Source organism: Lytechinus variegatus, chromosome 15 (genome assembly GCF_018143015.1).
Source record: "Lytechinus variegatus isolate NC3 chromosome 15, Lvar_3.0, whole genome shotgun sequence".
NCBI classification, from domain to species: domain Eukaryota; kingdom Metazoa; phylum Echinodermata; class Echinoidea; order Temnopleuroida; family Toxopneustidae; genus Lytechinus; species Lytechinus variegatus.
In genome coordinates, this window is record NC_054754.1 from 20,956,875 (window position 1) to 20,970,192 (window position 13,318).

Genomic DNA, 13,318 nt, shown 5'->3' on the forward strand with positions numbered 1-13,318 from the left:
TTGAAGCTACTCAAATTAAAGGCATGGATTATGCATCGTTTTCATACCCTACTATCCAGTTAGAAAAAAGAATGACGTCATCTAAAAAAGTCGCCCTCCCCTATTAAGACATCCGTGGTTAGTTCGCAGTCATCACGGAGAGGGGGAACACATACATCTGTAACCGAGAACAATTAGCAATGTAATAATTATCTTTTACGGGAAAATCGTAATGCTTATATTTTAAGTTTATTATGTAAATAGCGTAAATTTTACGAAAGACCCGATTAAACGGTGACATTAATGAAATAGCCATATTTTTTACGGTAACCATAAAGGTTCCTACAAAGTTGCATAGTCTGCAAAGTTCCCTTGCAGAAATTTACCATTAAAAATATGGAAAATATTTCTGGAAACTTGATGCGCAACGTTTTACAGGCTGTATACAGTAGCATATTTGTCTTTGTGGTCTTCCTGAAAGTTTACGCTATTTAACGTAGAGTATTGGGCGGGAAAATATGGTTTATACGTAATCTCCCCGGAAAAATAATACGGCAATTTTAAAGAGAGTCCAAACAACTGATACACTCGAAACAAAAAGCAACAACAAATAGCATCAGGGTAATGAAGTAGAGAATTAGATAAAATTTTAAAAAGAAGTAATCGTAAAAAGCGAGAAGCGCGTCTAAAATCTGCTACTGAAATTAAAAATCAATTCACAATTTGCCCTTTTTGAAATAAAATGCATGTAAGCTGAATGATAAGCATGTTTAAAAGAACAGGCGAGCTGGGAGACAACAGGGGAATTTCGTATCATTCTTCGTATCACTCTATTGCTGACGATCTTTTCCTTGCTCCTTCTTCTTCAAAATTCTTCCCATTTCTTAAGCTTCATTTTCACCTTCTGCCTCCAGACGGTTGTATCCTTTGGATGGTTTGCCGCGTGATCTCAACTCTCTCACTGTTACCATGGCAACCATGGTAATGAAGAATCCAGCGGCCGCCACCAGCATCATATTGACTGGATTAGCCAACCACGATGTGTCTGAGAGAGAGAGAGAGAGAGAAACACTATTATTGATAAACGTTTGCATGATATAAACATGATGTTTATACTCAAAAGTAAATTATTTTATTTTTGTTAACCAAATAATGATGCGTCGATAGGCCTATCTTGTGTGACACCTTTCGAAAGACCGGGAAAGGTGATATTGAATATCAGGGGCGTCGATTCGTGTTTCGGATAGGGGCAAAAGTAAAGAAAATGCCCCAAAAGTCTGCTCTCGGCTCGCCAAATGATAATACAGAATTGTGAGCAAATGACAATTTGTATGCATATGCACATTTTAGTGGTTGTGTAGTGATTTCCAATGCTTTTGAAACATATATCTGTATTGGATATTATGCAAGTATTGTTGGATTTTTTTACCTGATTGCCAAGAAGGCATGAATACTTGTAAGCAACAATGAGAGAAACTACGGCTTAAGGCTCTATCCGAAGAACCTGGGGAGCGTTTCATCAATATTTTCGTCCGACAAGTTGTCAGGTCTGACAACTTTCCTTGATTATGATTGGCTGAGAGGTACTTTTACCATAGTAACTGTCGGATAAAACCTCCGACAAGTCCTTTCATGAAACGCCCCCTGGTAATGAGGATGAATGACTTCAAACCCGGGTCACCTTTAGCCAAAATTCCCGCTCTATACCGACTGAGCTTTCGCGCTCTCTATGAATTCTCTATTCTGTTATGACTATTGTTATTCATGCTAGAATTCTACATGCGTTCTTTTTTGTAATAAATTGACGTCATAATTTATGTAGGCATATTTTATCGATTGTCAATAACTTACTGTAAATGACTTGTCTAATAATACCGTGAAATAGTCAATGATCTATAAAATCATAGGTTATAAAAAGCCTTAAAATTCTTCACAATATTTGGATCAATGTAACGACACAGGCGGGGGAATAAAACACACATTTATGTACTAATCGCCCCTAAGTAAATATAAAGATAATAAATATATCCAAGATATAAATAGAGACATAAATATGAAGAAAACAATCAACATGATCAAATTAAAATAAAATGTAACAGTGAGCTCCCAGGCTTACATCGCTTTAATAATGTTGTATATTGAGTATTATTAAGTATTGTGCATACCCTTAAAGTTTAAGCCCGTCATGCTAACAACTTAAAAAAATGTTTCAAACAAGTTGTTACAGCTTTTGAACAAATTGTTTAAAATCTTAAACAAGTTGTAAAAAACACCAAAAGTTCAAATAATAGTTGTTAGAGTGAAGGGATAAAATAAGCACTTCAAAATGTAAACAGTTTTGGTTACACTGTAGATGGGAAAGCTCACCCATTGACCTGGCATGTTGACTAGACATTGGACCGTTGGAAATGGTGTGTGGTTGGGAGCTCGAACCCCGAGCCTCGCCGGCTGCACGTCTTGCCCTGGACACACATCCCTGTGAGCATCGGGACGAGGGATCATTGTCTTCGCAGACAAAGATGTCACAGTGAAGGAAGACCTTTTGCGCACAAACAAAATAGGATGATAAGAATTCTCGTAAGTATTACGGCACAAAGGCGGATCCAAGTAGGGGCACATCAGACCCGCGAAATTATTTTTTTCCCACGACAGCTCCGGACCCCAAAAGCAAATGTGAATGTTCATGAATTGCGTCTTCGGAATAAAGGTACGCATGCGCGTGGTAGTTCGCGTTTCCATGGTCATGGATCAGCTGAGCAGCACCGTCAGCACCCTCAAATTGTCGTATGCGTATTCTTGTTCCGAAGACGCAAATCATAAATATCCATATTGGGGTCCAGAACTGCAGTGGGAAAAATAACTTCCCATCCGGCTCCCCCTCCCCTTTAGAGAAAGATAAATATTTCTAGGGGATATATCTTATGCATAAGTGAGGACGTTTTTCTCTCTTTTTTTCTTTTTCTTTTTGCTTGATTTTTCCCCTGGAACAAAATTTCCTCCGTTTTGTAGTCAAATTTATTTTAGTTTATGTTTTGGGTTTTTTCTGCTTGTCAATATTTTCTTGTACAGCCCACCCCCTGAAAAATCGGTATCAGGATTTGATAATAGTAATAATAATCCTTATTTACCGAGGTTAGCCACTTCGGCTCTTATGAACCATTTTTCCCTCGGTTCAGACCTCTAGAAAATTTCCCTAAATAAAAAAAAAATAACCCTAACCCAACTCGTCCACTCATCACAATGGTCGACTGCACCTTGATTTAGTATAATCCCATTATCCATCACTACTTCATGTAACATCCATTTGGTCCAATACTAGTAATCATTATCCAATCATAATTTCGTCTAATTACTAGTTCTTCTATATCCATTCCATTCTGTTACAAATTGGTGTAATATCCGTTTTATTTTCATTCATTTCGCACAATGAACGCTTTTTCCAACCAGACAAAGTGAAATATGGACTAACTAACGGCTATTAGACCAACTGGTTATTACAGGAGACAGTGGACACAATTTCAATTAGACCATGTGGATAGTGGACAAACCGATGGTAGACATGATAATAGACGAGTTGGCAATTGGGCAAATTGGCATTAGACCTATTGAAAATAAAGCGGCTCTATCACCTAAGTCTTTGGTATGACTCGCCTGGGATTAAATCCACGACTGCCAGGCGATTTCTACACATAAATATATATTTACAATTTACAGATGCTTAAATTGAGCACATAAACGTATGGGATGAAATTAAGATGGTGTTTTCGGTCACTTTATATTTCATTTTTTTGAAGCACTAAATAATGATTTCCGGACGCGATTTTTTTCTGGGCTACATTTTTGTAACATATATCACACACAGGTGACAAGTGTGACCTTCCAGCTCAGATTTTTAAAAGTCAAATCAATGTTAGCCAATCACTTTAAACAAAATTCGATCCCCTTAATTTAAAAATGCACATAATCGCAACTTCAGACGGGGTCAAGTTGATAAATTTCCCCTAAGCAAATCATTATTTAAACCAAATATTGGAATGTTTCGATTGGAAAAAAAAACTACTAATCTATTGCCTGGCCACAGAGGCGTTAATCCAAGTTTCGGATGGGGGTGGGGCTGGACAAAATGTGGTAAGGTGCCCCGAATTTTCGTCATGCGAAGCACGCAGAAAAATGAATAATTTTGTATGATCAATAGTATGATCATGGCAAGGTTAATGGTTTTATGGTGCTTTAATGCTTTCTTAAAAAATCTTCGCATTTACAAAATTTTCCGAATACATTATCTAGGGCGATCGTCCCCCTAATGAACTTGTAAGATTTGTGTTTGAGAATAATTTTTAATAAATGAAAATGTTGTTTTGGAGCACTTTACAGTTTGAGTAGGGTGCTTATGATAGCATTTATTATACATTTTTTATCCAGTTTTCAAAATTTCGGAGGGGTGGAGCAACGATCCTGACTGGGGCCAAATGCTCCCCGCCCCCCCCCCCCTCCCCTTGGTATCGCCACTGCCCCTGTCACCCTTGCTCCAAATGTGTTTTATTGTTCCATGATTCCGCCCCCTTACCTCGTGGTATTCACCAATGAAAGTAAAGGCATCGATGGAGAATCCTTTTAATGAGGCGTCTTCCTCGTGGAATCCAACGGTAGAATCAAGTCCACATCTGTGCGGATATAAGAAAAGTAATTAAAATCGACAAAGATATAAGGACGATATTAGATTAAATATTTATAATATAGATATTCCACACCTATTTATAAAAGCTGTTTTCTCCTCGGTCAAATGATTAAAGTGAACGGATCGACACCAGTGACCCAACACACACGCTTCCTAAAAGCTTCCAAAACACTTTCATAAAGCAGTGTTTACATTTTCTCATTTCCGCTCATCTCTCTGGTCATGTATTTTGTTGATCAACAATTGCCGCCTGTCCCATTGTTTAACGTCAAAATGGAATGCCTGATTTAGTAATGTTGAACCCTTCAAATGTGTGTGAATGTGGGTTAACTAGAAAGCTCCGTCTGTAGTATTGTCTGATCCATGCAGAGATATTTGGCAGGTATTTACCCACTCCCGTTACCAAACAAAGGGGGGAACCAATTGCCCTACGAATAAAATATCAGCAAGCAGACCGTATGTAATAAAATACAAGAATAGATTTATAAAAATCGTAGGCCTCGAACATAGTTACTTACCCGTCTTTAATGAAGGTATATTTGATTGGGTTCGTCGGGTAGACATCAGGCGTTGCCCAGCAACGATCGATTAACAGAGTCAGATCGGTCGAGGCATTCAGTTTTACCCCAAAGTATAGCTTTTGACCTAGATGCACCAGGGCGTCGAGGTCCGGTGGCGGCGTGGTGAAATGCTCATCGGTGTAGCGACCGAGAATGAGCGAGAAACTACCGTAACCCACCTCGGTAAAACTGACGATGCCAACTTTGGGCTTGAAGTCATTGCCCAGCAGACTGCGACGATTCAACTCGCAGATGACCGGGATCTTTAACCGGAAGTCACGGGTGATCTGCGAACCATTTTCACTGGTCGGTTTGAAGTACGTCACGACATTGGAGTACTTGATGACAGCATCAGTTTGCTGTACGAGTGATATAAATGAAATACCAAGTAAAATCAGCTTTGAAAGCTTGATTGAATAGTCAGTCAGATTTTCGGTATTAATATTGGCTTCATTACTTGAGGCAAGAGGAAATATCAAAAGTGTTGCCTGTATCTGAGACTCGGGTTCCAGTCTTCCAGGGCTCTTAAATACAGGGGGCTTAGACCCTGGGAAGGGGAAGGGACTGAAGTCCCCCCCCCCTCCACAAACATTCTTTTTTTCAGTGATCATACACAAAAATGTGTTCCGTACCATACACATAATTGCGTAAGATTGATTAATAATCAAGAAGAACTCTAATCTTGAATTCTTCACACTGTGAATGTCCACACCAGAGAAGTGTTAACACCAGTTTGATTTTACACCATGTAAGTGTTTATACAGCACTAATTACCATTCAAACAGCATCCGTTTGATTCCAAACTGGTGTTGTTTCAATACTTTTCTAGTGTGGACATAATAGATTCCCGGCTGGTGGTAAATCAACACCGTATTTTTTGCAATGTACATAATTATACTCTATCATAGATTGGGGTACAAGGCTTGCCTCAATATTTAGCAAGTAGTAAAGTGACCAGATTCTCAAGAAGTAATCCATTGTTTTTTTTTAGTTTTCTCGAAATTGCAAATTTAAAATAATGGGAAATTTATGAACACCGTCAAATCGAATCCAGACTGCTATAATGAGATTCATACAAAATCAGGTTATAAAGTTGAATGATAAAGGAATGATAAAGCAATTGCGTAATTGTCCGATTCCAGAATAAAGCATATGTGTATTTTACGACGATGAAGACGACGATTTGGGGTGGGGAAAGCACGACAAAATGTATGTTTTAGAACACTCAGAGGCGGTCTCTTGGATGCTCGAGTGATTACCTGAGAGTTATGACAGTGCCCACACCTACCCCAACCAGAGAACGTAATGAAGTTTGTGCCCATACGGTCGGAATGGTTATTCACTGTGGTGTGGAAATTTTACCTCGCTCTGTGTATTGCATTCATCATATCTGGTGGTGACGGCGATTTGTGAGCCACTGTAGTCGTAGCCGGTGCAACCCTGGTCTTCGAAGTGGACATCGCGAGCGTCCCCGTTGTTCTCCAAGAGGGTTCTATCGAGAATGGCGGTCATGCTCATACTTCCACATGAAACAGTGGCTCCTGTGGATGTAGGCATCAGTAAGCGCTTTTACGTGAAAATCAGTCTGGAGTTTACGATTTAGAAGTGAAACTTGCCGGGTAGTCCCGAGATACATACAATACATTCGCACAAACGCTATCGCACTCCACATTTCTGATTTTCATGATATTATACTGTAAGAGCAAAAACAACAAATGTCTCATGCCATCCTAATAGTGAGATCGTAAGATTCGATCGGAGGTTGCGATCACCTCACGGGTATACTATGACGGGGTCGCAGTCCAAACGTACATGTACATGTAGTTGGGCTTATCAATGGAACCAGACACAATCTTTGAAAATGCAGAAGTTAAGGTCTTTGAAAAAGTTTACATTATCGAGTAAATATTAATGAGGAATATTGATGACGAATTATGAAATTTCAGACATCGTACCTGGTGCAATAGTTGTACCTGCGGGTGTAATGTGTCTTGTGGTAGCTGTATGGGAAACAAAAAATGTTAAGTTATAAAATAACAACGATAATAATAATGATAATAACAATCATAATAATATGTAGATAATAAGCGGATGTAGAGAATTAAAGGAGAAATATATTGATTATGAATGTGGTCTTATTATATATCAATGGAAATGTAATGATGTGGGGATCATCAGTGGGTCATTCAAAAATACCGAAAATAATACAAAAAGGTGAAAATCGCCGATTAAAAAACGCTAAAATGCCCCTCCGAAATATGCCTCGCATCGGTCTCTGAATTGACTGGAATTTGATGACGTCACTGTCTGTACGAGAGGCGTGATTGGCTCTCCCACGTGAAGCTCCACTTGCATGCAAAACCTGTTGCGTGGGTACTTTTTCTCCACACTGTCACTGAATACTTCTATCACGAAATGAAAGAAAACCCAGAATTTTATCTAGATTTGGATTTTCAAATTGATGATTTTAAAGATGAAGAGAATGATGATGAAGTGAACAACACAGTGAGGTAGTTGGAGGTAAATAATGGGGGAACAATGCCGATGATTATGATGAAAATTCAACTTGCCTGACGATCACAAGTAAAGTCATGTACATGCCGATTCGCTACCAACTCATGAAGCTGCTGCTACAAGTGGTAGCTATACGTACACCGCGCGGGCCCAATTTAATCCATGAAAATGAATAACCACATCCAGAGAGAGTCTATAGAGTCTATCATAAGAAGGAAAATAATGATATAACTGTACTTACAAACAAGTGAATAATCCGAATTAACCTGAAAGAAAATCAACTCAACGAATAGCAGCAGACGATATGCACCGACGATAAACTTCATGTGGCTGGGATAGATTGTCACTCGTTCTGTTTGTAATTTGTAACTCATTAATTTGACAAAATTACGAAACTCGGGGAATTATTTATATCTATAAAAATATAGTAACATCTCTTATTATTTTTTGTATTACGATAAAACCTCTTTTGAAGGTAAACGTTGAGATAAACTAAAATTACTTTTAAATCCCCCCAACATGCGTAGCTTGTATGTCATTGCAAACAAACCATCGCAAACATGCACGTATTCCTTTCCTTGCTGATTGAGAGCTGTGCAACACGTGCATAGATCTATTCTCTCAGTCTCAGCCAAGGCGAGCAAACAATACGGCATGTGTTGTTGTGATGGTTTGTTTACGATCACATAATGCTACGCATGATGGGATGATCTTTTACATCTAATTTTAATTTACCTCAACGTTTTCCTTTAAAACAGGTTTTATCGTAATTCAAAAAATGATAAGAGATGTTACTATATTTTTATATAGAATGATAATTCCCCGAGTTTCGTAATTTTGTCAAATTAATGAGATAAAAGTTACATCTAACAGAACGAGTGACAATCTATCCAGCCACATGAAGTTTATCGTCAGTGCATATGCCATATCGATATTCGTTGAGTTGATTTGCCTTCAGGTTCGGATTATTCACTTGTTTGTAAGTACAGTTATATCATTTTCCTTCTTATGATAGACTGTCTGGATGTGGTTATTCATGTTCAGCATGAATTCAATTTGGCCCGCGCGGTGTAGCTAGCACTTCCAGCAGCATGAATTGGTAGCGAATCGGTATGTACATGACTTTACTTGTGATTGTGTTGCAAGTTGAATTTTCATCATCATCATCATCATCGGCGTAATTCCCCCAATTTACCTCCAACTACCTCACTGTGTTGTTTCACTTCATCATCATTCTCTTCATCTCAAAATCATCAATTTGAAAATCCAAATCTAGATAAAATTCTGGGTTTTCTTTCGATCATTTCGGGATCGAAGTATTCAGTGACAATGTGGAGAAAATGTACCCTTGCAACAGGTTTTGCATGCAAGTGGAGCTTCACGTGGGAGAGCCAATCACGCCTCTCGTACAGACAGTGACGTCATAAAAAATCCCCAATTTCGCGGACGTAATTCTGCGTGTTTGAAGCATTCAGAGAGAGAACTTTAAACTATCAATTAACTGAGTTTCATCCGTCTCCATGATAAATGATGTACACCATCGTGTTCTCCTTATTTTCTCCTTTATTGTGATATATGATTCTCCAGTTTTACGATTTTCAATATATTTCTACTTTAACGCAAAAAGTGTACAATGGACCCCTTTCACACTCTATCTGGTATAGTTTGGGTTCAGTAAAGTCCATTTTTTATGTGATTCCTTTTAAATGTCCCTTAGCAACAAAGTTTTCATGTATTCAAAACATCTTTTTTTCATAGTATCATTGATGTCAATTATATATACATTGTAACGGAATGAAATGTTAATTCAATTATCAGCATGGTTTTGGAACGTTGATGAGTGTAGAATAATTTTTAATCCATGTACATAGTTGCATAGGGAAATTCAGTAATTTGCAGTAATCGATTATGTACTTTTTTCTTAAAAATGTATATAAGCACTATTTGCTGAGAAATAACGATGTTTAAAACTGTAAGATTATATTTGATATGTACTTTTTAATATTTTTTTACTGTTCGGGTATAAATAGTAGTGACAATCACCATAGCTGTTGTCAAAAAGATGTATTTCATGAATTTAACTAGTTTTAAAAGATGATTAAATTTTAATGCTTGACAATCTCCCTCCTGTAATCGTTGAGTGCAGGCAAGCACAATGCTCAATTTTAAGCCATGCAAAATTTTTACCAGTAAGATGCTCCAGAACGATACTCTGTTCAATTCTTGCATCTTGCTGTGACAGGATGAGCATGATTCCTCAGTAAAGTAATAAGAACTTAGAGGGGAATCCAGCCTTGGCCATAAAAACTTGTGTCGGGAAGGAGAAAAATAAATTAAACGGAATGGTGAAAGTTTGAAAGAAATTGGACAAGAAATAAGTTATAGCTGCTTTAAAATTCAGATCACTAATACTATGTAGATTTCAAATTGGCAACTCAGTAAGTAAATTATGACAAGGGGCAAGGACAACTTTCTCATAGGCCATGTACTTTATTATCAGGGATTTGTGGTTTTCTCATAAGTACCCATTCCCCTGGGGCAGTAATCTAAATATAACCCAGGTAGTATATTGTTTTATGTCCTCATGAAAGAAAAATATAATTTGAAATAAAACTTTTGGAAAAATGACATTTTAGCCAAAATATGTATTGGAGTACATGGATGAATAGTCCTTGCCTTACATCACTATGACATCCCATATGCGGCCAATTTGAAGTCTCCATGGGTATAGTGATTACCAATATTTACAACTTTTAAAAATTCATAACTTTCTTGTTGTTTGTCCAATATTGTTCAAACTTTCACCTATCAATTTGTCTGATTTTTCTTTTCCTTATAAAAACAATTTTTTTGGGGGGGGTTGGATTCCCCTTGAATTCTCTGCCTCGTGCTTATCGTTATCTTGTCCGAAGCTACGATAGAAGTATGCCTGGTCGGAAAACCAGAAGTACAGGCTAGAAGAAGTGAGAGTACGGAAAATACTGACTTTACCGAAATATGGAAAATACTGACTTTACTGAGATACGGAAAATACTGAATTTACCGAGATAATGAGATGAGCGAGGATACTGAAACTACTGAAATTAGTCAGATATCAAAACACTGAAAATACGGAGTTGCTGATTACTGGAATGATTGAGATAATGACGATACGGAATGATGGAGATGTTGAAATCCATGAGATTTAATCTAAGTTACTGAGAAGGAACAAAGAGTCAGAAGTGAAGAAGACGGACTTTACACCAACTGGTTGTATATTGCAGCCGAAACGAACCAGCTCGTCAGGATAGAAAGTCGGTTCGGCTACTATATATGTATGTGAAAAATTATACATGCACAAAAGCTTTAGTAACTCTTTCATTTAAATATGTTTTGAAAAGAAATGTTCTCGTCATTCGTTTCTTCATAGTATACAGCATTTTATATAATACATGAATATACAATTAATTTATATTTTTACCTGAAGTAACTGTGTCTGGGGCTGTAGTTTGAGGAGGAGGAGGACGTAATGTTGGTTGGGGGATAGCACTGTTTGGTATAGCTGAAAAGAAATACCGGAAATGAAATTTAAATACATACGTTCAAGTACAATAAGAACAATTATCACCCGTATCAGACATCTGAGCTGGTCATTTACAAAACCGTATTGCCCTACATTTTCTGAATATCGGGAAGGGTAGGTATATTGTTTGTATTTTCCTCGGTCTCAATGCGCGTATTTACTTTGCATGCAGAGACGAAGCAAAATATACCTTTGTATTTTCCCTGGTCTCACATCCGGGCATTTGTGGATGCGTATAAAGAGATACGCTTCATAAGGATCCGCCCACCAACAATATACGTCATAATAAAGACAACGCTGAATCCGAGCGCTTGCAAGTACGTCATAATGGTTAAGTGCAGAGCCTAGACCGATATTAACATGACACAATAGAACTCTATTTTTAAAAGAAATATCCCCATTATCATGATTTTTGCTCTAGATATCTGATTTGGATGATAATAAAAATATTGACTGGCTCTTCTTTCGGGGAACATCAAATATATTGCCCTTAAATGACCCATATTGCCCTCGTCTAAAGACTCGGGCCAATATGATTCATTTGTTGGCAATATATTTGATGTTCCCCTCAAGGCCAGTCAATATTATATAAATATATAAGAACATATTGTTTTATTCTCTCAGTGAAACCTTACATAAAAACAAATCAGATAAAAAATTTGAAATACATGTATTATAAATCGACAGGGTTGTATTAAAGAAGTTTTGTTCCAACGAATTATGCAATTTTCTGTAAATCAAACTAGTATACAGTATGATTTAAAGCTAAATGACAGTATTTGCAGTAAAACACAGATTTCGTGAGAAAGTCTGTAAAACCAAGGTTAAGTATGACTATATCATAGTGGATCTAGATATGGTACAGTTACATAAACTGAACTTTGTGAAATCATAAAATCTAAGCTGAAATACGATCACACTGAAGATCGCCAACACAGATAGGCACACGTGGGACAGTGTATTATTATTGCTGAAATAAAGCCCGACGGAAGTGACCGAATCCACGCTTATTTTGCTTATTTTGCTTATTTCTCAGCAAGTACACAATTTCTTTCAGAATCCTTTGGCACATATTTTTTATTCATACAAACAGACACTTGGGTGGTCATTATATTAGATTCTGTAAAAAGTCATTTTGAGATCGTTACCAAAACTGGAATTTATCTTTAAGCTCTTAATGTTTTAAATACATTTTTGGAGGAAGTATCAAGAGATTACTACAATTTTTTAAAACTGAATTTCCATCATAAAAGTTAACATTTCCCTAAACTCAATGAATGATGGAATTGAATGCTTAAAAAGAACAGTTATAGTGTGTTGAACCTCATACATGTACATTTACATGAAAACCCTGGGTATTATAAGTATTGTCAATCGAGGGTTTGGGGCCGACAAGAGTTTGCACAACGGTAGAAAATCTATGGGGTATCAAAGCTTGATTTTATTAGATCATTATGCTTTATTTAATTTTCAATCAGTTATAATTTGGGTTTAAATCTGTAAGAAGGCCCTGAATTTCTTCCTTTTTTTAATTAAAGAAATCTGATCAAATGCATGTTCAGGATAAAAACGTTTTTAATGTTTTTAACGGTTTCTTATACTTTTTACCGATCAATCGATCAATCACTAATTTGCAATTAATTGCAAGACATATTATTGGTTTAGGGAACAAATATAGACTTGCGGTTGATCGCAAGTTTCTTGCAACACCCCATTAGAAAGATAAATAATGCGGATCAAATTTAACATCAACCGTCGTTTAGTGATAGAAAATGAGAAAAAATATAAAAGATATAAATACCTGAACAGCTATTATTGTCTGTTACAAGGATGTCATCAACTGCAATTATTCCTTGTGTCGAAGCACCGACTTCGCCTATAAAGACGATCTATGAAAAGGATGTTGAAAATAAATCATGAACAACCAGGGACGGATCCAGCTTTCGCCAATAGAGGGGGGGGGGGCGAATTTTGTTTTTACCCATATTTTCCCCGATCGGCCGCTCAAAGTTGATTTTTTTTTCA

The 13,318-nt window shown here is 37.1% G+C and overlaps 1 protein-coding gene across 1 annotated transcript in view; it reads right to left on the reverse strand.

The window, feature by feature from the left end:
• Positions 1 to 369: 369 nt before the first annotated feature.
• The window catches only part of LOC121429230 (MAM and LDL-receptor class A domain-containing protein 1-like), a 41,545-nt gene continuing 28,596 nt past the window's right edge, over positions 370 to 13,318 (reverse strand). Inside the window, exons 8-15 of the mRNA XM_041626192.1 lie at positions 13,095 to 13,182; positions 11,192 to 11,272; positions 7,173 to 7,217; positions 6,580 to 6,758; positions 5,176 to 5,576; positions 4,547 to 4,643; positions 2,347 to 2,518; positions 370 to 1,024 (exon numbers count right to left, since the gene is read on the reverse strand). Coding sequence (XP_041482126.1) covers positions 864 to 1,024; positions 2,347 to 2,518; positions 4,547 to 4,643; positions 5,176 to 5,576; positions 6,580 to 6,758; positions 7,173 to 7,217; positions 11,192 to 11,272; positions 13,095 to 13,182 — 1,224 coding nt within the window. The 3' untranslated portion in view covers positions 370 to 863. The remainder of the gene's footprint in view (positions 1,025 to 2,346; positions 2,519 to 4,546; positions 4,644 to 5,175; positions 5,577 to 6,579; positions 6,759 to 7,172; positions 7,218 to 11,191; positions 11,273 to 13,094; positions 13,183 to 13,318) is intronic.